Below are 24,307 nucleotides of genomic sequence, written 5' to 3' on the forward strand. Positions count from 1 at the left end.
CAGGGAATGTTCCTGCACGGAGCAGGGAATGTTCAGCACGGAGCAGGGAATGTTCAGCATGGAGCAGGGAATGTTCCTGCATGGAGCAGGGAATGTTCCTGCATGGAGCAGGGAATGTTCAGCATGGAGCAGGGAATGTTCAGCACGGAGCAGGGAATGTTCAGCACGGAGCAGGGAATGGAGCAGGGAATGTTCCTGCATGGAGCAGGGAATGTTCAGCACGGAGCAGGGAATGTTCAGCACGGAGCAGGGAATGTTCAGCATGGAGCAGGGAATGTTCCTGCTCGAAGCAGGCTTCCCTTCCACGCAGGACAGCAAATCTCAGCTGTCCAGGGGTTTGGATTTCTCCCCATCTCCTGCCCTGCCCCTTTTCCTGACCCCTCATCCACACTGGAGATGTTTCGAGGGGCTCCCAGTGCCCAGCCCGGCCTCCTCCCGTGCCACATCCATGCTGGAAAAATCTGGGATCAGCAGCCCCAGTTTCCATCTCCAACACCTCTGGCTGCTGCTGGAGCAGGAAGCCACAGGGATTTTCATTCCTTTTGCTCACCTTTATTAAAGTCGAGCTTCAAATTGAAAACTCAATTAATTTAAGTTGATTTTAAGATGCAATGAAGGTGTGCTGGGGGGACAGCAGCTGCCTGGGACACAGCTCCAGCACCTGAGCCCTTCTCACTCCCCAGTGGGAATGGTTTTCCATCAAAAAACCTGGGAGAGACCCCAAATTCCTCCCCCCACTTCTGGCAGGACTGCCCCGGGTTTGGGGTGACGGTGAGGATGGGGAGGGTAGCAGGGCTGTACTTACACTGGGATCTCATTGCTCAGGTGGCTTGAAAACAGAAACAGCGACACTGAGAAGGGACAGACACACGGACACGGACAGACAACGGCTCCACATGGACACCCCCCACCCCTGCGGGGCTGGGAAACCAGGAATGGCCTCGGGAGCTCATCCCAACGCCCTGGAGGTGGGGATTTACCCCCGTGGGGAGGGAGGAAGAGCACTGAGCAAACCACAGCGGGCCAGAAGGCTCCTGAAGGAGGAATTCCCAGCCTGGGGGAGCTCAGGGGGAGCTCTGCTCATTCTCAGACAGAATTCCCAAGGAGAAATTCCCAGCCTGGGGGAGCTCAGGGGAGCTCTGCTCATTCCCAGACACAATTCCCAAGGACCAGCACAGCCATGGACGCCACAGGATCCTCCCCACGTGAGGGTGGGACAGTCCCAGGACAGTCCCATCCCTGTGGCACTTCTAGCCTGGCACGCTCAGGATCTGGCTCCATCCCATTCCCAAAGCAGGCTGGGCTAAGCCAGGAGTTTCCCCAGGCTGCAGAACCAGGCCTGGAGCTGGGAATTTGGGGGAAAACCAACAGGGGACAACCGGGAACAACCGGCCCCGGTTTGGGAGGGAGGACCGGGAACATCCAGCCCCGGTTTGGAGCTCCTGGATCCCGGCTTTTCCTCCCCAAATCAGCCCAAATTCCAGTCTGGGGCTTTGGTACCTCTTGGTGATGGCGTTGTGGTACTCCAGAAACGTCTGGCCATCGAAGGCGACGGCCTCGGCATCCCCAGCTGCCTTCTCGATGATCACTGAGGGGGGAAAAGCAGGGAGATGGGAGAAGGAGCTGCCAGGAAATGCCAGGGAATTCCTGGCTCTCCTGGGAGATGGGGAAAATCCCCCCTCAGCATTCCCGACAGGACAGTGACACACCCAAAGCTGTCCCCACGGAAATGTCAGCCCCTGGAGGGATCTAAGCAGCTTCAGAGCTTGTTTGGGGATTTTTAGAGCTTGGGATGGGAATGGATGGGATTCCAACCCAACCCATTCCATGATTCCCTAGCCCAGCTCTCCAAGGGTTTTCCTCTCCCAGAACATCCTGATTTGTGCTCATTTGCATCATGATCCCAGCTGGATGGGCTGAACTTGCACAGGACATTTCCATCCAGCTTTTCCATCCAGCCTGCAGCTCCATGGCCACCTCCAGCTCCCCATGGCCACCTCACCCTTCCCTGTGTCACCTCCATGGCCACCTCCAGCTCCCCATGGCCACCTCCAGCTCCCCATGGCCACCTCACCCTTCCCTGTGTCACCTCCATGGCCACCTCCAGCTCCCCATGGTCACCCCAACCTTCCCTGTGTCACCTCCATGGCCACCTCCAGCTCCCCATGGCCACCCCAACCTTCCCTGTGTCACCTCCAGTGCCACTCCAACTTCCCTGTGCCATCTCCAGTGCCAGCCCAACCTTCTCTGTGCACCCCAACCTTCCCTGTGCCACCTCCAGCCCCCTGTGCCACCTCCAATGCCACCGCAACCTTCCCTGTGCCACTTCCAGTGTCACTCCCCCGGCCCCCTGTGCCCCCAGCCCCCTCTACCCCCCAGCCCCCGTGCCCCCCGTGGCCGCACCTTTCTCGCAGTGGGCTCCGGAGAAGCCCCTGTGGCAGGAGCACTCGTAGGTGCCCATGCTGGGGCTGCAGGTGCCCCCGTGCTGGCAGGGGTTGAGGCTCTGGGTGCAGGGGTGCCCCCGGAACGGGGAGATCTCCCTGGCGCTGCGGATGTTCTGCTCCTGCAGCACGGGCACCCCCTCCAGCGAGATCTGCGGGAGGAGACGGGCTCAGCCACCAGCGGCTGGGGCCTGGCAGGGATTTCCCGGGAATTCTCATCCCTGGCAGCGCCCAGGGCCGGGTTGGCCGGGCTGGGGCAGTGGAGGTGTCCTGGCCACGGCAAAGGGGGAGCCTGAAGGTCCCTCCAGGCCACACCAGGGTGGGATCCACGGATCCAGCCATCCCTGGGGACATGGGGACAGCGGGCAGGGGACACAAGGAGATGGAAATGCATCCCTGAGATGGGAATGCATCCCTAACATGGGAATCCATCCCTCTGACAGGAATCCATTCCATGTGTCCCCGTGACCCCAAATTCCCCTCCTGTTCCCCACCGGTGCCACTTTTCCTCCAGGGATGCTCCACACGCCAGGACAGCTCCCAGGTCCATCCCAGGACACTTGGGGCAGCTCGCGGCTGGACACTGGAGTGACCAGCAGGACACTGGAGTGACCAGCAGGACACTGGGCTGTCCCAACAGGACACTGGGATGACCAGCAGGACACTGGGATGCCCAGCAGGACACTGGGATGACCAGCAGGACACTGGGCTGTCCCAACAGGACACTGGAGTGACCAGCAGGACACTGGGCTGTCCCAACAGGACACTGGAATGACCGGCAGGACACTGGGATGACCAGCAGGACACTGGAATGACCAGCAGGACACTGGGATGCCCAGCAGGACACTGGGATGACCAGCAGGACACTGGGCTGTCCCAACAGGACACTGGGATGACCAGCAGGATACTGGGATGACCAGCAGGACACTGGAATGACCAGCAGGACACTGGGATGACCGGCAGGACACTGGGATGCCCAGCAGGACACTGGGCTGTCCCAACAGGACACTGGGATGACCAGCAGGACACTGGGCTGTCCCAACAGGACACTGGGATGACCAGCAGGACACTGGGCTGTCCCAACAGGACACTGGGATGACCAGCAGGACACTGGGCTGTCCCAACAGGACACTGGGATGACCAGCAGGACACTGGGCTGTCCCAACAGGACACTGGAATGACCGGCAGGACACTGGGATGACCAGCAGGACACTGGGATGACCAGCAGGACACTGGGATGACCAGCAGGATACTGGGATGACCAGCAGGACACTGGGCTGTCCCAACAGGACACTGGGATGACCAGCAGGACACTGGGCTGTCCCAACAGGACACTGGGATGACCAGCAGAACACTGGGCTGTCCCAACAGGACACTGGAGTGACCAGCAGGACACTGGGCTATCCCAGCTGGGCACTGGAATGACCAGCAGGACCTCACCCTCTGCACAGCTCCCTGGAAGCCGCTGGAGATGGCAGCCGCTCGAGCCAGCCTGGAGAAGTCGGGGGCTCCCCCCACGTAGAAGGGCTCCTTCAGGTTCAGCACCATGTGGGGCACCTGCGGAAACAGGGATCACCCAGAGGGAGTCAGGATGTCCCCGGCTGTCCCCTGGCCCCGGGAGCTGCCCTTGGTGATCCTCGTGGCTCTCTCAGTTTGGGATCTTGGATGATAATTTTGTTTGTGATGTTTCATTCCATGATGGTTTATTGATGATTCTATGGGTGGAGCCTGCAGGAAACCTCCTCATGCCAAGGACTGCCAGGTGCCACCCCCAGCAGGCACCTGGGAAAGGTTTCCCATGGATTGGGTTTTGGGGAGAGGCTGTTCCCACACCCTCAGACCTGGAGGGGGGCTCTGCTTTCGTGTGACCCCCAAAATTTGGGTACCCAACCATCGCTCAAAGCCTCTGCAGGGCGGGTACTCAAATCCCAGCACATTCCAGAGGGATCCAGCCCGGTTTTGAGGAGCTTCTCCCACATCCCATGGCTTGAGGAGGTTCTCCTGCACCCCACATGGTGTTTTTGGAGGAGAAAATTCCCTCCTTGCTGTCGCCCCACTGGAAAATCCCAGGTGAGGCTGCAGCCCCAGGATTCCTGGGAATTCTCTGGGATGGAGCCAGGGCCACAGCAAGGACGGGGTGACATGGATCACTAGCTAATGTTTTGTGGGATTAACACAACAAAATAAAATGGGATTAATTGAAATGCTCCCGAAACAGAAGGTAACAACTGGCTGGGAATGAAGGACGGGACAGGGAATGAGCGGCTCTAAACTACAGGGATCCTAGATCAGATGGGAAAGGGACAGGGTGGAACACTGAGATCGGGATGGAAAACACAAAAAAAGAACAAGGTGCCAATGGCAGATGAGATGGAGGCATGGGGAGGGTCATACTTATCTGTACCTTACGGGATTTCTGGGATCCAGACAGCAGGGGAGGGAAAAATACAAAGGAAAATCAAAGGGAGAGAGAAAAAAAACAAAGGGACATCAGTGGGGTGACATCGCAACAGGCAGGGCTGCTGCCACCGGGGCTGGGTGGCTCTGGGGGTGGCAGGAGGGTCACTGCCACCCAGGGCTTTGCTTTGCTCCGAGAGGAGCTTCCAAAGACGAGAGTGAGGGCAGGAAAATCCCTTCTCTGGCAGGAAAATCCCTTCTCTGGAAGGAAAATCCCTTCTCTGGAAGGAAAATCCCTTCTCTGGAAGGAAAATCCCTTCTCTGGCGGGAATGCCGTGGTTCCCGGTGGGTTTAGGGGTGAGGTCAGCAGCCAGCAGGGCTTTTCCTGCCTTCTCAGCTTCCTGGAAAGGGGGAGGGAGGGAATCCCAAGGAACGAAGGGACAGAAGCAGGGAGGGACAGGGGATGGGGAGAGGCTGTAATTGGAAGCTGCCAGCTGGGAAAAGACTGGAAGCATCAATGGATGCAGCAGCAGCAGGGCCAAGGGGCTCTCCCTGCTCCCAGAGCTCCTCTCGCTGCTCAGGGGGTTCCTGACACCCATCAAGACCCTTAATAAACGATGTCATTATTGACCCACAGGTGCCTCACGTACCTGTCCCACCACGGGGACAGGTGAGGACCTGAAATAAGGGATGGGGGTCCATGAGAGTGGGGAGGGCTCATCGGAGGCATCCCTGAAAGCTGGCCAGGCTCCTGGGCAGGGACAGCAAGGGAGAGGGGCTGGGAGCTTCTGTCCCACGGGAAGGGATGCAGGGACCCTTCCCTGCCCGCTTCTCCACCCTCAAAGCCACGATTTAAATCCCAGGAACCTGAGAATTTCCTCCCACACAGGAGCAGAGCAGGGCTGGGTGTCCCTCCCTGACTCACCGGCGACTCCCCCATCACCCTCTCGCCGTTGTTGACCCTCAGGACGCCCTTGCGGCCACTCCTCTCCAGCAGGACGCTGATCCAGGTGTTGAGGGGCACTGGCTCCTTGCTCCTGAGGGGGAAAAAGGGAAAAGAAAGCTCCCAGGTGAAAGCTGTGCCCTCAGAACCTGCAAAACCTGGAAACCTGTCACAGCAGAGACGGGCAGGACACCTGTGCTCTGTGCAGAACGGCTGAAGCTTTGCAGCTCATTTTGATCTGGGGTCATGAGGCACCACATGTGAGTCGAATTAATTCTCATTCATTTATTTCTTCAATTATTTGAGTTTCAAATCATTGAATCTCATTTCATGGGTTGGTAATGGTTACTGTACATGTCCATCAAACTCTTTTCTTTCTAGATATGTTTACATTTTTTCTCTGTAGGTTCTCCACAGGATAGAGATCTTATTTTTATGGGTAAAATATAAAAATTATAGCTGGGAAAGGGGCTCAGCCTGGAGGAAAGGAGCTCGGGAAGGAGCTTTTTGCTCTCCATGAATCCCTGCCAGGAGGGGACAGCCCCAGGTGGGGCTCTGCTCCCAGGGAACAGGGCCAGGAGGAGAGGGAATGGCCTCAGGAGAGTTGGGAAAATTCCTTCATGGAAAGGGTTTTGGAACATTGGAACTGTGGTGGAATCTCCAGCCCTGGAAGCGTTCACCAAAGCACATCCAAAAGTGCCACATCCACACATCTTTTGAACACTTCCAGGGGTGGTTCCAATCCCTGACCGCCCTTCCAGAGGGAAAAAACTCCCAAATATCCAACCTAAACCTCCCCTACTGCAGCTTTGAGGAGTTTCCTCCTGTCCTGCCTTTGGGATGCTGCGGGCTGAGCTCCCCTCCTGGAATTGTCCATGGAAGCTCTGAGTCAGCCCTGGGGCACTCGGAGGACAGGGAGTGCACGGGAAAGGGGAAATGCAGGAGCTCCAGCTCCTGCTCCCTCAGCTGGAAATAAACGGGAATATAAAGCTGGATGTCCCAGTAAAAACCAGGATGGGCACGTCAGGGCTCACCTGAGCAGGGCTGGCCCTTTGCCCAGGTCGTATCTGTACTCCAGGTGCCCCTCATGCAGCGCCAGGGACACAAAGTCCCCTTTGCCATCGCTCTTCTGGCCGTTGTAGAAGATCATCCCGCTGGGGTTCTTGGCCAGGAACACCACTTCCATGGACATCTTGTCCCTGAGGAGAGCAGGGCTGCGGATACCCTCCCATCCTGCTGCCCTCCCACTCCACACCCGCCTCCCTTGGCATAACCCTGCCTGCCCGAGACCGTGGAGGTGGCAGAAGTGACAAGGGGGAGAAGCTGGATGTGGCACAGGGAAGGGAGAGGTGGCACTGGATGTGACACAGGGAGCTGGATGTGGCACTGGATGTGGCACAGGGGGCTGTTTGTGGCACAGGGGGCTGTTTGTGGCACAGGGAGCTGTCTGTGGCACCGGGGGCTGTTTGTGGCACAGGGGGCTGGATGTAGCACTGGATGTGGCACAGGGGGCTGGATGTGGCACAGGGGGCTGGATGTAGCACTGGATGTGGCACAGGGGGCTGGATGTAGCACTGGATGTGGCACAGGGGGCTGGATGTGGCACCGGGGGCTGTTTGTGGCACAGGGAGCTGTTTGTGGCACAGGGGGCTGTTTGTGGCACAGGGAGCTGTTTGTGGCACAGGGGGCTGTTTGTGGCACAGGGGGCTGTTTGTGGCACAGGGGGCTGGATGTAGCACTGGATGTGGCACAGGGAAGGTGGATGTGGCACAGGGGGCTGTTTGTGGCACAGGGGGCTGTTTGTGGCACAGGGGGCTGTTTGTGGCACTGGATGTGGCACAGGGAAGGTGGATGTGGCACCGAGGGCTGTTTGTGGCACCCCTGCCAGGTGAGGATGCCCCTCGTGCTCAGGGTGCTGTGGGTGGGGATTTTCCCCGTCCCTCACTCACTGCAGGTCAGGCACAAAGCTCTGCAGCCCGTTCAGCTCCAGGTAGGAGAAGCCGTTGAACTCTGGCAGGAAGGGCACGGAGCGGTCCTGCTCTGTCACTGGGCACAAAGCGGGCAGCGTGAGCCTCGGGAGGCACGGCCGGTGCCCCGGCTGCCCTCAGGGCTCCCCCAGCCCCACCCCACAGTCCCACCTTGCTCGCAGAGGTGGCCCTGGCGGCCCATGGGGCAGGCACACAGGGCTCCCCGGTCGGGCAGCACCAGGCAGGTGGCAGAGGCGTGGCACGGCGAGGGCTCGCACGGGTTCCTCTCGAAAGCGCACGTGGGCCCTGCGGTGGGACAGGCAGCTCGTCACCAACCCCCCCAGGGTCCCCCACAGCCTCTCCTCCCGCCTCAGCTGCTTCCCACACAATCCCACACGATCCCAGAATGAACCAGGATGGAAAAGGTCCTGGAGATCAATCTACGACCCAACAGCTCCTCAGCAACAAAACCCTGGCACCGAGTACCACCTCCAGGCTTTGATAAACCCCTCCAGGGACAGTGACTCCAGCCTGGGCAGACAATTCCCATGCCCAAAGACAATTCCTGTGCCCAAAGACAAATCCCGTGCTCAATCCCTCTTTCAGTGAAGAATTTCCCCACAGTGAACCCCACAAATGGAGGGGCACCACACCCCTAAAATGCCTTGAGGGGACATTGTTTAATGCCCCTAAAGGGGACATTGTTTGGGGCATGAGGACAGCCAGATCCTGGCCCTTATCTCCATATTCCACCCCAAATTTATGGACAGCACCAGACATAGCTTCACCCTCCACAGCAACCCCAAAAACTCCCTCAGGACCCACAGACGGGTGAAAAGCCCCCAGTGCCCACCCACACACCCCAAAAACTCTCTCAGAATCCCCCAGTGCCCACTCCCATACCCCAAAAACTGCCTCAGAACCCTCAGAGGAGTGAAAACCCCACAATGCCCATCCCTGTACCCCAAAACCCCCTCAGAGCCCAGCGGTGCCCGTGCCCGTACCCGTGTAGGCCTCGAGGCACTGGCAGTGGAACATGTCGGCCTCCCTGGCGTGGCAGGTGCCGCCGTGCTGGCAGGGGTTGGGCTGGCAGGGCTCGGTGCCGCACTCGCCCACGGCGCTGCCGTAGAGGACGTCGCCGGCGCCCTGGCGCAGCTCGTGCAGGCGGTTGTTGATGCCCAGCTGGCGGATGCAGCCCCGCAGCCCCGCCGAGGCCGCCGTGCGCTCGGCCACCCTGAGGGGAACACGGCGTTGGGCCCTGGGTTCGTCCCCAGGGGGTTCTGGGGTTTGTCCCCAGGGGGTTCTGGGGTTTGTCCCCAGGGGGTTCTGGGGTTTGTCCCCAGGGAGTTCTGGGGTTTGTCCCCAGGGAGTTCTGGGGTTTGTCCCCAGGGAGTTCTGGTGGGCAGCAGGCTCAGGCTGCCCATGGAGTGCCTGGGTGGGCAAGGTGGGAGGGATTCTGGGGTTGAGGGTGAGATGGGAGCCAGCCCTGCCTTGGCACCATGGCAGGGGCTGTGCCACCCTCATGGGACAGTGACAGCCTCATGGCCCCAGTGCCACCCTCACGGGTCCAGTGCCACCCTCCCAGGCACAGTGTCCCCTCATGGGCCCAGTGCCACCCTCACGGTCCCAGTGCCACCCTCATGGTCCCAGTGCCACCCTCACAGGCACAGTGCCACCCTCACGGGCCCAGTGCCACCCTCACGGGTCCAGTGCCACCCTCACAGGCCCAGTGCCACCCTCACAGGCCCAGTGCCACCCTCACGGTCCCAGTGCCACCCTCACGGTCCCAGTGCCACCCGCCAGCCGCAGTGCCACCCTCACAGGGCCATGTGCTCGTCGGGCACGCCCCCGATGAACAGGTCGGTGTCCAGGTTGAGGCCATCGGTGCCCGGGGGGCTGTGCCCGCTGACGTGGGGCTCCCCATCCACGGCCAGGGCGCCACTGCGCCGGTTCCGCGTCACCACCAGCCGGTGCCAGCGGCCCGGCTCCACCCGGACCTTGCTGGTCACCGTGCCCGTGCCAGAGCCGGTGTTAAACCTGCCGGGAGAGCCTGGTGCTTGTGCCCAGAGGTGCCACAGCTGGGCTGTGCCAGAGCTGCCGTGCCACTTGGGGACCTCCCTCCCTCCCTCCCTTTCTTATTCCCTCCTTCTCTCCATCCCTCCTTCTCTCCATCCCTCCTTCTCTCCATCCCTCCTTCTCTCCATCCCTCCTTCTCTCCTTCCTTTTCTCTATCCCTCTTCTCCCTCTCTCTCCCTCCTTGTCCCTGCTGTCCTCCCCCTCCCCTCATTCCAAACCCTTGGATTTTGGAATACAAAAAAAGCCACTCTGGCGCTTTCCTCCCTTGCCTTTTTCTCCCCCCTCTCCGCATTTCTTCTCTTGGTTAAAAAAAAACCTCACCAAAAAAAGATCTCTCAAAAAAACCCCAACCTCCCACACCTCTGAGCTTTTTGAAATTCAAAGTGAGACCAGCGAGTTCACTTTGCCAAAAAGAGGGAATGAGCTCCCTGACTATTCCAGCATCCCCCCCACCCCCCAAAAAAATAAATCCCGATTTTTGTCCACTTTGAGGCTTTTTAGGATGCAAATTCCCAGTCCTGGGATGTAAATTCCTGGTGCTGGGGCTCACCTGAGCTCCACGAAGCCGCCCACCAGCGCCAGCGAGATGAAATCCTTGCCGTGTTTCTGGGCGTTGTAGAGGAGCAGCCCGCTGGGCTCCAGGGCCCGGAATTCCATGGAAATCCTCACCGTGTGGTAGGCCCTCATCGTCTTGAAGGCCAGGTAGGATTTGCCCCCGAAGCTGGGGATGAAGTACCCGACAGCTGCGGGGACAGGAGGGGACACGAGGACACAAAGCTGGGAATGTTCTCCCGCCTGTGCAGGATGGGGTCCTGGGAATTATCCCACTCAGGGAATGTTCTCCTGGGAATTATCCCTCCAGGGAATGTTCTCCTGGGAATTATCCCTCCAGGGAATGTTCTCCTGGGAATTATCCCTCCAGGGAATGTTCTCCTGGGAATTATCCCTCCAGGGAATGTTCTCCTGGGAATTATCCCTCCAGGGAATGTTCTCCTGGGAATTATCCCTCCAGGGAATGTTCTCCTGGGAATTATCCCTCCAGGGAATGTTCTCCCGGGAATTATCCCTCCAGGGAATGTGACCCTGGGAATTATCCCTCCAGGGAATGTTCTCCCAGGAATTATCCCTCCAGGGAATGTGACCCTGGGAATTATCCCTCCAGGGAATGTTCTCCTGGGAATTATCCCTCCAGGGAATGTTCTCCTGGGAATTATCCCTCCAGGGAATGTGACCCTGGGAATTATCCCTCCAGGGAATGTTCTCCTGGGAATTATCCCACTCAGGGAATGTTCTCCTGGGAATTATCCCTCCAGGGAATGTTCTCCTGGGAATTATCCCACTCAGGGAATGTTCTCCTGGGAATTATCCCTCCAGGGAATGTTCTCCCAGGAATTATCCCTCCAGGGAATGTTCTCCCGGGAATTATCCCTCCAGGGAATGTTCTCCCGGGAATTATCCCTCCAGGGAATGTTCTCCTGGGAATTATCCCTCCAGGGAATGTTCTCCCGGGAATTATCCCTCCAGGGAATGTGACCCTGGGAATTATCCCTCCAGGGAATGTTCTCCTGGGAATTATCCCTCCAGGGAATGTTCTCCTGGGAATTATCCCTCCAGGGAATGTTCTCCTGGGAATTATCCCTCCAGGGAATGTTCTCCTGGGAATTATCCCTCCAGGGAATGTTCTCCTGGGAATTATCCCTCCAGGGAATGTTCTCCTGGGAATTATCCCTCCAGGGAATGTTCTCCTGGGAATTATCCCTCCAGGGAATGTTCTCCTGGGAATTATCCCTCCAGGGAATGTGACCCTGGGAATTATCCCTCCAGGGAATGTTCTCCCAGGAATTATCCCTCCAGGGAATGTTCTCCCAGGAATTATCCCTCCAGGGAATGTTCTCCTGGGAAACAATCCCTCCAGACACTCAGAGCAGTAACTCAGACTCCTCTGGTGACCCTGGGTGACCCCAGGTGACAGAGTGACACTGGGTGACACTGGGTTACGCTGGGTGACACTGAGTGACCCTGGGTGACCCCGGGTGACCCTGACAGCGGGGTGGGCTGGGTGACACCGGGTGACCCCGGGTGGCCCCAAGTGACACTGGGTGACCCTGGGTGAGTCTGGGTGACCCCACGTGACCCTGGGTGGCTCTGGGTGACGCTGGGTGGCCCCGGGTGACCCCAGGTGACCCTGGGTGGCTCTGGGTGATGCTGGGTGACCCCGGGTGACCCCGGGTGACCCTGGGTGGCTCTGGGTGATGCTGGGTGACCCCGGGTGACCCCGGGTGGCCCCAAGTGATGCTGCCATGAGCTGGGACAACAGAGCAGCAGCTCCCGAGCTCTTTGGGATCAGGGCGGAGCCGGGGAGGAATTGATCCTGCTCACCTTTTCCAGCCTTGTGGACCCACACGAGCTGTGGTGACAGAGCTGGCACAGCTGGTGGCACCAAGCCCTGCAGTGCCAGGGCTGATCTGGGGGCTGGTTTGCACCTCCCCCCGTCCCTACTCCGTGGTTTTGTAGCTGTTTCCCGTCTCTGGAAGTGTCCAAATCCAGGCTGGAACAACCTGGCACAGCGGGCCGGCACCCCCGCCCACGGGAATGGATTTTTCAGGCCCCCAAGGCGGGATTTTTTGGGAGCAGCACGTACATTTGTCACACACGGCCCCTCCTCTCCCTGCGGGGCAGCTGCAGGTGAAGTCCTGCCCGTCGTCCTCGCAGGTGCCGCCGTGCAGGCAGGGCTGCGACTCGCAGGGCCGGGGGGCTCTGCCGGTGCCGGGGGGCTGCCGGGTGGGCTTCCCGCGGCCGCCGCCGGGGCTCGGCCTCCTGGTGCTGCCCGTGGGCTCCGGGGGCTGGCCCGGGGCCGCGGTGGCCGCGGGGAGCCGGCGGGTGGTGGCCGGGGCCATGGTGGTGGCCGTGGTGGTAGTGACGGTGGTGGTGAAGAGCCGCGGGATCCAGTCTGGAACACAGCACAGGGGGGTCAGGCTCGGGGGGAAAGGGTCGGGGTCAAGGGTGGGGCAGGGTCAGGGGTGGGGTCAGGGTCAGGGGTGGGTTCGTTTTAGGGTCGGGGTGAGTCGGTTTTGGGGTCAGGTGTGGGTCAGTTTTAGGGTCAGGGGTGGGTCAATTTTAGGGTCAGGTGTGGGTCAATTTTAGGGTCAGGGGTGAGTCAGTTTTAGGGTCAGGTGTGGGTCAGTTTTAGGGTCAGGTGTGGGTCAATTTTAGGGTCAGGGGTGGGTCAGTTTTGGGGTCGGGGTGGGTCAGTTTTGGGGTCAGGGTGGGTCAGTTTTGGGGTCAGAGGTGGGTCAGTTTTGGGGTCAGGGTGGGTCAGTTTTGGGGTCAGAGGTGGGTCAGTTTTGGGGTCAGGGTGGGTCAGTTTTGGGGTCAGAGGTGGGTTTATGGAAGAGCAGCCTGCCTGGTCCTGGAGGAGGAATTTGCACCCTAAGAGGCCTCAAAGTGGACAAAAAAATGGGTTTTTTTGGGATAGTGGTGGTGGGGCTGTGCCTCTGCCAGGCTCCATGTGCCCACTTTTCCCAGGAATTCTGGCAGGGATGGAGCAGGAGGAGTCCCAGAGTGGCCACCCCCCTGGAATTCCAGGCTGAGCTCCATGCCACACCTCCATGGGCACCACCAGCCATATTCCATGGAAACAGGGGAATTTGAACCCTTTCCTGCTTTTCCTGAGGGCAAAACAATTCTGGGCCCTGGACTGTATTTCCCAGGGAAGCTGAGGCTGTCCCTGGATCCCTGGAAGTGCCCAAGGCCAGGCTGGCACAGGAAGATCCCTGCCCATGCTCCGGATGATCGTTCATCTCCCAGCCCCCAGAATTCCGTGATTCCTCCAGAGCCACCTGGGGAAGCTTTGGGAGGGTTGGTGCCGCAGCTGCAAAGCCCTGGCAGGAGCAGCAGAGCCCCCCTGGCATTTTGAAGCCCTAATCCCAGGGCACTCACCAAAATCCATGAATTTGATGTGCTCCGTCTGGGGCTTCTTCACCAGGATGTTTTTTTTCTTGGAAGCTCGGATCTGCTTCAGCAGAGCCCCCTGGATATCGGCGGCCGTGTAGGACGTGGCTGATCCCAGCCAGGAGGGGAAGGGAGCAACAGTGGAGATTCCAACAGGAATTTCCTTCCCATGACCTCCCCAAATCCCTCCTTTCCCAAGGAAAGTACCCCTCCTTTCCCAAGGAAAATACCCCTCCTTGCCCAAGGAAAGTACCCCTCCTTTCCCAAGGAAAATAATCCTCCTTTCCAAGGAAAATACCCCTCCTTTCCAAGGAAAATAATCCTCTTTTCCCAAGGAAAACGATCCTCCTTTCCCAAGGAAAATACCCCTCCTTTCCCAAGGAAAATAATCCTCTTTCCCAAGGAAAACCCTTCCAGCTTCCTTAGGGTGCAGCTCCTCCCAGCTCTGCCCACATGGAAATTTTGCTGGATAAAAGAGCCAACCCCACTGAATTTTAGGACGGTTCTTTCCCTCTCCTCTCCACCCGGGTTTCTCCAGCCAGAATTCCTGCTGGGAATGGCCCTACCTGGGTCAAAGTGGGCCTCCACGATGACCCTGACAGCGTTGCTCTGGCCCAGGTCCCGCACTCGGATGCTCTTGAAATCCTTCCTGACATCAGAAGCGCGGAAAAGCTCATCCAGCTGATTGGGAAGGAGTAAAGGGAACATCCTGGTTAATGGGGAGATCCTGGGATGGGGATCCTGCCCGGGAAAAATCCCAACTCTCAGCCAGGCTTGCATTTGCTTCCAAGCTTTTGCAGGGAGGGAACAGGGATGTGCCAGCTCCAGCCGGTCCCTGCTATTTACGGCAAAGGGAAGGACGGGATCCATAAATAAAGCGGGACAGGGAACCATTCCCACGGTGAGGAGGAGCAGAACGGAGCCGGAGCGGATCCACCTCGCAGCTCATCCCGGGATTTCCCTTTGTGTGGCATCCCAGTCCTGCTGATCTCTCCCAAAGCCCTGCAAAGCTGCTCAGGAACTCGGGAAAATCCCGCAAAGCCTCACTCTGCATCCTGAAATCCCGCCTGCCTCCCCAGCCTGGCTCTGGGATGCTGTGGGATTTGTCAGGAGGGGCGGGAAGGACAGCGAGGAGCACCAGCTCCGGCTGAGGCAAAGGCAGGAATTAACTCATTAACTCATTAACGATCCCACGTTCCCATTTCCCCTTTGGGAATGGTGGCTGGAAAGGACCAGGAGCACATCAGGGCGGGGAGGTGGCACTGGGGACTGACGGTGGCATCGGGAAGGGCGTGCCAAGGGGGACTTTTGTGCCATGGTTTTGTGTTTCCATGGAAAACTGGGAACCGGTGGAGCCCCTGAACGAGCAAGCTGGAGAATGAAGATTTGGGGAGCTTTGCCACCCTCGGGCACACTGGGGACATTGTTATTGTCACAAGGGCTGGAGGAGCCACCTGGCCCAGCCCAGCTGCTCCCAGGGCTGCTCCAAGGGCTTGGAATCAGCTCCAGAGATATCCCTGCCCTTGCAGAGCTGATTTGTGACTTCTCTGCCACCCAGCACTGCCTCAGCATCCCCAAACGGACAAATTCTCACCCAAAATCCACCCGCTCCCACAGCTGGAGGTGCAGGGGATTCTTAGAGGTGGGACAGTGGATTTAACACCAGGAATATCCCACAGACACGCAGCTGAACTGGAGGGCAAAAGGATTTGGGGCATATCTTTGTCTCAGGGCTTTTCCCGAAGATAAAACACTTTGGGAATCCCAGAGGTGTCAGAACAGTCCCAGCATCGAGGTCAGGCTGGAAAAGGGATTTCTGATCCAGCACAGAACAAAGGGAAGCTGTGGCCAGCTGGGAGTCAGGCTCATCTCCAGGGAAGAAGTGACAGGATGGCAGCAAAGGGCCTCAAGTTGCACCAGAAGAGGTTTAGGGTGGATATTAAGGACAAATTTCCTCCCTGAAGAGGCAGCCAGGCGCTGGCACAAGTTGTCCACGGCAGTGCTGGAATCCCCATCCCTGGAACAGCTCGAGGAATGTGGGGATTGGGATGGGGTTTGCTGGTGAATGTGGGGGTGCTGGGCTGGATCTGGTGATCCTGGAGGCCATTCCCAACCTGGATCCTGAGATTCTCGGACTCCATGGTGTCCGGATCCCACGGAACTTACCGCGCTTTCGATGCTCCGCGCCGTCTCCCCGAAGAGCTCGGATTTGGGGTCAGCCATCTCTGGGGTGTAGAACAGCTCCTGGCCCTCTACCTCCTCCAGGATCAGCACTCCTTGGAACACTTTGGTGGCTGGCAGAGGGAGGGAACACAAGACAAATCCCTTTAGCTGGGCAGGGGGTGGCGAGGGAGCGCCGGAGTCCTTGGGAAAGGGGGATGGCAGTGTGGGGGTAGTGCCAGTGCCGGGTTAGTCGGGATGGGACGGGGACAGCCATGGAGGATTAGTGCTGGAGCAGATGGCAAAGGCCAGGCTGGAGATGGCAGCTTTTACCAGACGGGTTCCTGCGAGCTCCGGCCCGGAGAGCAGCCCCCGGAGCTGGGGGACAAGAGAGACACGTTAGAGAACGCGCCACGGCAGCCAGGGGCACAGCGGGGCCGGGACAACGGGGACACCTGGCACGGGGCACAGCCGGCCTGGCCAGCCGGCCAACCCCCCCTGCAGCCTCACCAGGAGTGCCAGGCCTGGGGGTGCAGAGACAGAGAGATCCCGCTGTGGGAACCACACACAGGCTTCCTCTTCTTTTCCCTTTCCCTTTCCCTTTCCCTTTCCCTTTCCCTTTCCCTTTCCCTTTCCCTCTCCCTCTCCCTCTCCCTCTCCCTTCTTTCACTTTTCCTTTTCCCTGCCTTTCTCTCCTCCTTTTCCTTTTCTCTTCTCTCTTTCTTTTCCCTTCCCTTTTTTCCTTCATCTCTCTCCCTTTTTCCTTTTTCCTTTTCCCTTTCCCTCTCCCTCTCCCTCTCCCTTCCCTTCACATAGCCACTGTCTTTTATGGGTTAAAAGGGAAACTGGTGTTTTCCCAGAGGAAAAGGGGATGTCCCACTGGAACCCCAAGGAACAAGGGAGGACTTCAGTGAGGAAAAATCTGGAACACGGCCCCTGATTCCTGACCCCAAAGTGATCCCAAACCTTCCCCCAGCCCCAAATCCACCTGGGCCCTTCTGTGTCATCCGCCTTGAGAGATCCCCAGCTCCTGACCCCAAGGGGACCCTGGAGCCCTCCCCCAGCCCCAAATTCACCTGGGCAGTTGCTCCCCTCTGCATCAGCAGCCGCGGTTTTGCCGTCGGAGCAGCAGCCCAGGGGGGTGTTGTAGCACGTGGCCCTCTCGATGGCGGGCGTGGACATCACCTGGCCTTCGTCCGGCTCCTCCTCACCTGGGGGACAGCGAGGGGACGTCGGGCAGCGCCCCCTGAGCGCGGTGACCGAGCTGGCCCGAGGTGTGGGGCTGGCACTCACCGGCAGATCCGGCCCCGCTGGACTCCTGGTCCCCGCTGCCGCCCGCGTCCTGGTCCCCGCTGCCCTCGGCGCTGCCGGACTCGCCGTAGCCCGGCCGGCCGGTGACCGCCAGCACGGGCACGGTGACCAGCGGGCGGACGGTGGCCTTGTGCACGCCGTGGGTGACCCAGGCCGTGGTGGCCGGCCTGGCCGTTGTCACACGCCTCGTGGTGGGGTGGCCTCGCTGCGTGGGCTCGGCTCGCGGCGATGGGGCGGTGGCTATGCCGGTGGGGACAGTGGTGGCCGCCCCGGTGGGGACAGTGGTGGCCGCCCCGGTGGGTGCCGGGGCCCGAGGGGGCGCGGGCAGCAGGAGCCGATCCGGGGGCAGCGTGGGCAGCGGCGTGGGGGGCACCGGGGGGCCCGCGGGGGTGACGGACTCTGCGGGCAGACACCGGAGGTGAGGAGGGGGAAGGCCGGGGGTGGCAGCGGGAAGGGGGTGACAAACCCGGGAAGGGAATCTGCTGTGGCAGGGGTGTCCCACAGGGTGGGACAGGCAGGGCCAGCTGTGGGACACGGGGTGACACTGCCAGGGGACACTCAGTGGCACTGCCCAGGGGACACTAACAGTGACACTGCCCTGGGGACAGTGAGTGTGACACACTGCCCACGGGACACTCACTGGCACTGCCCAGGGGACACTGAGTGACACTGCCAGGGGACACTGAATGTGACACTGCCCAGGGGACACTGAGTGTGACACTGCCCAGGGGACACTCAGTGGCACTGCCCAGGGGACACTGAGTGTGACACTGCCCAGGGGACACTGAGTGTGACACTGCCCAGGGGACACTCAGTGGCACTGCCCAGTGACACTCACCGTGGCACTGCCCCAGGTGCTTGACCGTGATGTGCTGGCCCTGCCTGCAGGCGATGGTCTGCAGCTGGCACTGGTCCCCATAGGTGACACCGTCGGAGCCACACACCTGGGGACACAGGGGACACTCAGCTGCAACCTCCCAGTGACACCAACGGGGCCCTGCAGGCTGGCAGCGTCCCTGGGGCACAGAGGGACCCAGCGTGCCTGGGGGGGACAGGGGGCTCACAGGTGCCACCTGCACGTCCCCCCTGCCAGGCAGGGAACAATTCCTGCCTGATTCTGTGGGGGAGAGACCCCTGAACATCCCACCCCAAACACCCCTGAGCACCCCAAACACCCCTGAGCACCCCAAACATCCCTGAGCACCCCAGACATCCCTGAGCACCCCAAACACCCCTGAGCACCCCAAACACCCCTGAGCACCCCAGACATCCCTGAGCACCCCAGAGCACCCCAAACACCCCTGAGCACCCCAGACATCCCTGAGCACCCCAAACACCCCTGAGCACCCCAGACACCTCTGAGCACCCCAAACACCCCTGAGCACCCCAGACATCCCTGAGCACCCCAGACATCCCTGAGCACCCCAAACACCCCTGAGCACCCCTGAGCACCCCAAACACCTCTGAGCACCCCAAACACCTCTGAGCACCCCAAACATCCCTGAGCACCCCAGACACCCCTGAGCACCCCAAACACCCCTGAGCACCCCAGACATCCCTGAGCACCCCAGACATCCCTGAGCACCCCAAACACCCCTGAGCACCCCTGAGCACCCCAAACACCTCTGAGCACCCCCAACATCCCTGAGCACCCCAGACATCCCTGAGCACCCCAAACACCCCTGAGCACCCCTGAGCCCCCCAAACACCTCTGAGCACCCCAAACATCCCTGAGCACCCCAGACACCCCTGAGCACCCCAGACATCCCTGAGCACCCCAAACACCCCTGAGCACCCCAGACACCTCTGAGCACCCCAAACACCCCTGAGCACCCCAAACACCTCTGGGCACCCCAAACATCCCTGAGCACCCCAGACATCCCTGAGCACCCCAAACACCCCTGAGCACCCCTGAGCACCCCAAACACCCCTGAGCACCCCAAACATCCCTGAGCACCCCAGACATCCCTGAGCACCCCAAACACCCCTGAGCACCCCAAACACCCCTGAGCACCCCAAACACCTCTGAGCACCCCAAACATCCCTGAGCACCCCAGACATCCCTGAGCACCCCAAACATCCCTGAGCACCCCAAACAGCCCTGAGCACCCCAAAGGTGCCGTCCCCAAACCTTGGTCATGTTGGCCTCGGAGCACAGCGGGGACGGGCACTCGCAGTGGGCGAAGCCGTTCACCTCCACGCACGAGGCCCCGAAGTCACAGCTCAGCTCCTTGCACGACCTGGGGGCTGTGGGATCTGGGGACAGGGAGAGCAGCGATGCATGGAACATCCTGGGCAGGCAGCGGCCAGAATCCCAGTTACAGCAGCCAAAATCCCAGTAACAACAGCCAAATCCCAGTTACAGCAGCCAAAATCCCAGTAACAACAGCCAAATCCCAGTTACAGCAGCCAAAATCCCAGTAACAACAGCCAAATCCCAGTAACAACAGCCAAAATCCCAGTAACAACAGCCAAATCCCAGTAACAACAGCCAAATCCCAGTTACAGCAGCCAAAATCCCAGCAACAACAGCCAAAATCCCAGTTACACAGGACCCAAATCCCAGTAACAGCAGCCAAAATCCCATCCCAGTAACAGCAGCCTAAATCCCAGTAACAGCAGCCAAAATCCCAAATACAGGAAGCAAAATCCCAATTATACAGGAACAAAAATCCCAATTACACAGGACCCAAAATCCCAAATAAACAGAAACGAAAACCCCAGTGATGCAGGAGCCTAAATCCCATTATATGGGAAGCACAACCCCAATTATCCGGGAATCCCAATTATAGGAAGCGAAATCCCATTTCCTGCAGCCCCCAAACCCCAGAGGAGCAGGAGGGGGAGTCCCAGGGGTGCCCCACACCTTCCTGGCAGGCGGCGGTGCCCAGTTTGCCGCCGTGGGGGCACAGGTTGCACTTCATGCCCGTGACGCCCGTCCGGCAGGAGCACAGCCCCGACATCTGCTCGCAGTCATCGCGCACCGAGCCCACCGGGTCACAGCCGCACGCTGCCAACGGCAACACCGTGAGCGGGGGAACCACGGGGGACAGGGGGATGGGGTGGGGATGGGGAATAAACACTGGTATGGGGTGGGAACGGGGGGACAGTGATATGGGGTGGGGATGGGGGGACAGTGGAATGGGGTGGGGATGGGGGGACAGTGATATGGGGTGGGGAGGGGGGGACAGTGATATGGGGTGGGAAGGGGGGGACAGTGGAATGGGGTGGGGATGGGGGGACAGTGATATGGGGTGGGGATGGGGGGACAGTGATATGGGGTGGGAACGGGGGGACAGTGGAATGGGGTGGGGATGGGGGGACGGTGATATGGGGTGGGGATGGGGGGACAGTGATATGGGGTGGGAACGGGGGGACAGTGGAATGGGGTGGGGATGGGGGGACAGTGATATGGGGTGGGGATGGGGGGACAGTGATATGGGGTGGGGATGGGGGGACAGTGGAATGGGGTGGGGATGGGGGGACAGTGATATGGGGTGGGGATGGGGGGACAGTGATATGGGGTGGGAACGGGGGGACAGTGGAATGGGGTGGGGATGGGGGGACAGTGATATGGGGTGGGGATGGGGGGACAGTGATATGGGGTGGGAACGGGGGACAGTGGGATGGGGTGGGGATGGGGGGACAGTGATATGGGGTGGGGATGGGGAATAAACACTGGTATGGGGTGGGAACGGGGGACAGTGATATGGGGTGGGAACAGGGGGACAGTGATATGGGGTGGGAACGGGGGGACAGTGGAATGGGGTGGGGATGGGGGGACAGTGATATGGGGTGGGGATGGGGGGACAGTGATATGGGGTGGGGATGGGGGATAAACACTGGTATGGGGTGGGAACGGGGGACAGTGATATGGGGTGGGAACGGGGGGACAGTGATATGGGGTGGGGATGGGGGGACAGTGGGATGGGGTGGGGATGGGGGATAAAACATTGTTATGGGGTGGGAACGGGGCGGGGTATGGGGTGGGGATGGGGGATAAAACATTGTTATGGGGTGGGGATGGGGGATAAAACATTGTTATGGGGTTGGAACGGGGCGGGGGGAAACAGTGATATGGGGTGGGGATGGGGAGAAACACTGGTATGGGGTGGGGATGGGGGAAATGCAGTTATGGGGTGGGAATGGGGAAAAAAACACTGTTATGGGGTGGGGATGGGGGAAAACCCCACAGTTATAGGGTGGGAAGAGGGGAAATGCAGTTATGGGTTGGGAACAGGGGAAAAAACCCACAGTTACAGGGTGGGAATTGGGGAAAAAGGGAAAAACCACAGTTATGGGGTGGGAAAGGGGGAAAAAACATTCTTATGGGGTGGGAATGGGGAAAAACACTGTTATGGGGTGGGAATAGGGGAAAAAGGGAAATCCTGCTGTTATAGGGTGGGAATGGGGAAAAACATTGTCATGGGGTGGGAAAGGGGAAAACCCCAGAGTTTGGTGAGGGATTCCCTCCGAAATCCAAGGAAAGAGCCAGGAGGAGGGGCCAGGCAGGCCGGGATGTCCCGATGGCCTCTGGTGACCCCAAAGGGGACCCGGAGCCACCGTGGGGGACAAAAGGGACAAACATCGGGGTTCCTGAAGTGGCCAAAGGCTCACGCAGGGTGGGCTGGGGATGGCCCACCCCTGTCCCTTGGGGTGACACCCCTGTCCCTTAGGGTGACATCACTCTCAGTGTCCCACCCCTGTCCCTTGGGGTGACACCCCTGTCCCTTAGGGTGACATCACTCTCAGTGTCCCACCCCTGTCCCTTGGGGTGGACACCCCTGTCACTCAGGGTGACACCCCTGTCAGTGTCCCACCCCTGTCCCTTGGGGTGACATCCCTGTCACTCAGGGTGACACCCCTGTCCCTTGGGGTGACATCACTCTCAGTGTCCCACCCCTGTCACTTGGGACGACATCACTGTCACTCAGGGGTGTCATCCCTGTCAGTCAGGGTGACATCACTATCATTATCCCACTCTGGGCAGTGTCCCCAGCCGTCACTCAGAGCAGTGTCCCCTCACTGTCACTCTGGGCCATCACTCCGGGCTGTCCCCAGCCATCACTCCGGGCTGTCCCCAGCTGTCACTCAGGGCTGTCCCCAGCTGTCACTCAGGGCTGTCCCCAGGTGTCACTCAGGGCTGTCCCCAGCCGTCACTCAGGGCTGTCCCCAGCTGTCACTCAGGGCTGTCCCCAGGTGTCACTCAGGGCTGTCCCCAGCCGTCACTCCGGGCTGTCCCCAGGTGTCACTCAGGGCTGTCCCCAGCCGTCACTCAGGGCTGTCCCCAGGTGTCACTCAGGGCTGTCCCCAGCAGTCACTCAGGGCTGTCCCCAGCTGTCACTCCGGGCTGTCCCCAGCCATCACTCCGGGCTGTCCCCAGCCATCACTCCGGGCTGTCCCCAGGTGTCACTCAGGGCTGTCCCCAGGTGTCACTCTGGGCTGTCCCCAGCCATCACTCCGGGCTGTCCCCAGGTGTCACTCAGGGCTGTCCCCAGGTGTCACTCAGGGCTGTCCCCAGCCGTCACTCACGCGTGCAGCCGCTCCTGCCGTCGGTGACGATGCCGCGGAAGTTCCAGAAGCCGGGCTCGCAGCGGTCACACTTGAGGCCGCCCACGCCGGGCTTGCAGGAGCACTGGCCCGAGCCCGGGTCACAGGAGCCACCGTAGGAGCCGTAGGGGTTACACTGGCACGAGCCTGCAGCGGGGACAGCAGGGACAGCAGGGACACCGCTGTCACACCACTGCCACACTGCTGTCACCGCTGCCACACCCCTGGCACACCCCATCACCCCTGTCACTGGTGTCACCACTGCCACACCGCTGCCACACCGCTGTCACCGCTGCCACACCACTGTCACACCGCTGTCACATCACTGTCACACCGCTGTCACCGCTGTCACACCACTGTCACACCACTGTCACACCGCTGTCACACCGCTGTCACACCGCTGTCACACCACTGTCACACCACTGTCACCACTGCCACACCACTGTCACACCACTGTCACACCGCTGTCACCACTGCCACACCACTGTCACACCGCTGTCACACCGCTGTCACACCACTGTCACACCGCTGTCACACCGCTGTCACACCGCTGCCACACCACTGTCACACCGCTGTCACCGCTGCCACACCACTGTCACACCGCTGTCACACCACTGTCACACCACTGTCACACCGCTGTCACACCACTGTCACACCGCTGTCACACCGCTGTCACACCGCTGTCACCGCTGCCACACCACTGTCACACCACTGTCACACCACTGTCACACCACTGTCACACCACTGTCACACCGCTGTCACACCGCTGTCACCACTGTCACACCACTGTCACACCACTGTCACACCGCTGTCACACCACTGTCACACCACTGTCACACCGCTGTCACCACTGTCACACCGCTGTCACACCACTGTCACACCGCTGTCACCGCTGCCACACCATTGTCACCGCTGCCACACCCCTGGCACACCCCATCACCCCTGTCACTGGTGTCACTGCTGCCACACCGCTGTCACCACTGTCACACCGCTGTCACATCGCTGCCACACCCCTGGTACACCCCTGGCACACCCCTGTCACCGCTGTCACACTGTTGTCACCACTGTCACCACTGTCACCCGTCATACCCCATCACCCGTGTCACTCCTGTCACACCCCATCACCCCCTGTCACACTGCTGCCACCCTGTCACACCCCTGTCACACCACTGTCACTGCTGTCACCGCTGTCACCCCCTGTCACCCCCTTTCACCCCTGTCACTGCTGTCACTGCTGTCACCGCCCCGCTCCCCTCCGCCAGGCCGAGCCCGCCGCCATCCAGAGCTCCTCTCCCATTAACATCCAAGGGGAAGGAAGTCATTAGAGGCTGATTATTAATTCATTAACGAGCGGCTTGATGGAGGCAAGGCGGCCAAAGAGAGACAGGGACATGCTGTCCTTGTCCCAGCGGGAAAGGGACAGCAAGGGACGGCAAGGGACTGCAAGGGACGGCTGGGGAGCAGCAAGGAAAGGGAATGTCCAGGGAATTCAAACTGCTCCTTATGTGGCG

The 24,307-nt window shown here is 59.9% G+C and overlaps 1 protein-coding gene across 7 annotated transcripts in view; it reads right to left on the bottom strand.

Moving 5' to 3' along the window:
* The window catches only part of AGRN (agrin), a 99,191-nt gene that overhangs the window by 7,563 nt on the left and 67,321 nt on the right, over positions 1-24,307 (bottom strand). For 3 of the 7 annotated variants that reach the window (XM_088066452.1, XM_088066450.1, XM_088066455.1), the window contains 22 exons: positions 22,779-22,943; positions 20,113-20,256; positions 19,378-19,502; positions 18,085-18,190; positions 17,229-17,645; positions 17,012-17,146; positions 16,269-16,313; positions 15,942-16,069; positions 14,342-14,456; positions 13,764-13,883; positions 12,466-12,774; positions 10,375-10,567; positions 9,570-9,785; positions 8,753-8,982; positions 7,920-8,054; positions 7,731-7,827; positions 6,816-6,980; positions 5,764-5,875; positions 4,846-4,857; positions 3,882-3,998; positions 2,404-2,593; positions 1,501-1,588 (listed from right to left, as the gene is read on the bottom strand). In XM_088066452.1, the coding sequence (XP_087922578.1) occupies positions 1,501-1,588; positions 2,404-2,593; positions 3,882-3,998; positions 4,846-4,857; positions 5,764-5,875; positions 6,816-6,980; positions 7,731-7,827; positions 7,920-8,054; positions 8,753-8,982; positions 9,570-9,785; positions 10,375-10,567; positions 12,466-12,774; positions 13,764-13,883; positions 14,342-14,456; positions 15,942-16,069; positions 16,269-16,313; positions 17,012-17,146; positions 17,229-17,645; positions 18,085-18,190; positions 19,378-19,502; positions 20,113-20,256; positions 22,779-22,943 (3,364 nt within the window). The remainder of the gene's footprint in view (positions 1-1,500; positions 1,589-2,403; positions 2,594-3,881; positions 3,999-4,845; positions 4,858-5,763; positions 5,876-6,815; positions 6,981-7,730; positions 7,828-7,919; positions 8,055-8,752; positions 8,983-9,569; positions 9,786-10,374; positions 10,568-12,465; positions 12,775-13,763; positions 13,884-14,341; positions 14,457-15,941; positions 16,070-16,268; positions 16,314-17,011; positions 17,147-17,228; positions 17,646-18,084; positions 18,191-19,377; positions 19,503-20,112; positions 20,257-22,778; positions 22,944-24,307) is intronic. The other 4 variants (XM_088066453.1, XM_088066456.1, XM_088066451.1 and 1 more) reach the window with 3 other exon arrangements.

Source organism: Pseudopodoces humilis, chromosome 24 (assembly GCF_049639895.1).
Source record: "Pseudopodoces humilis isolate 2021_Gansu_Grassland_sample_001 chromosome 24, ASM4963989v1, whole genome shotgun sequence".
NCBI classification, from domain to species: Eukaryota; Metazoa; Chordata; class Aves; order Passeriformes; family Paridae; genus Pseudopodoces; species Pseudopodoces humilis.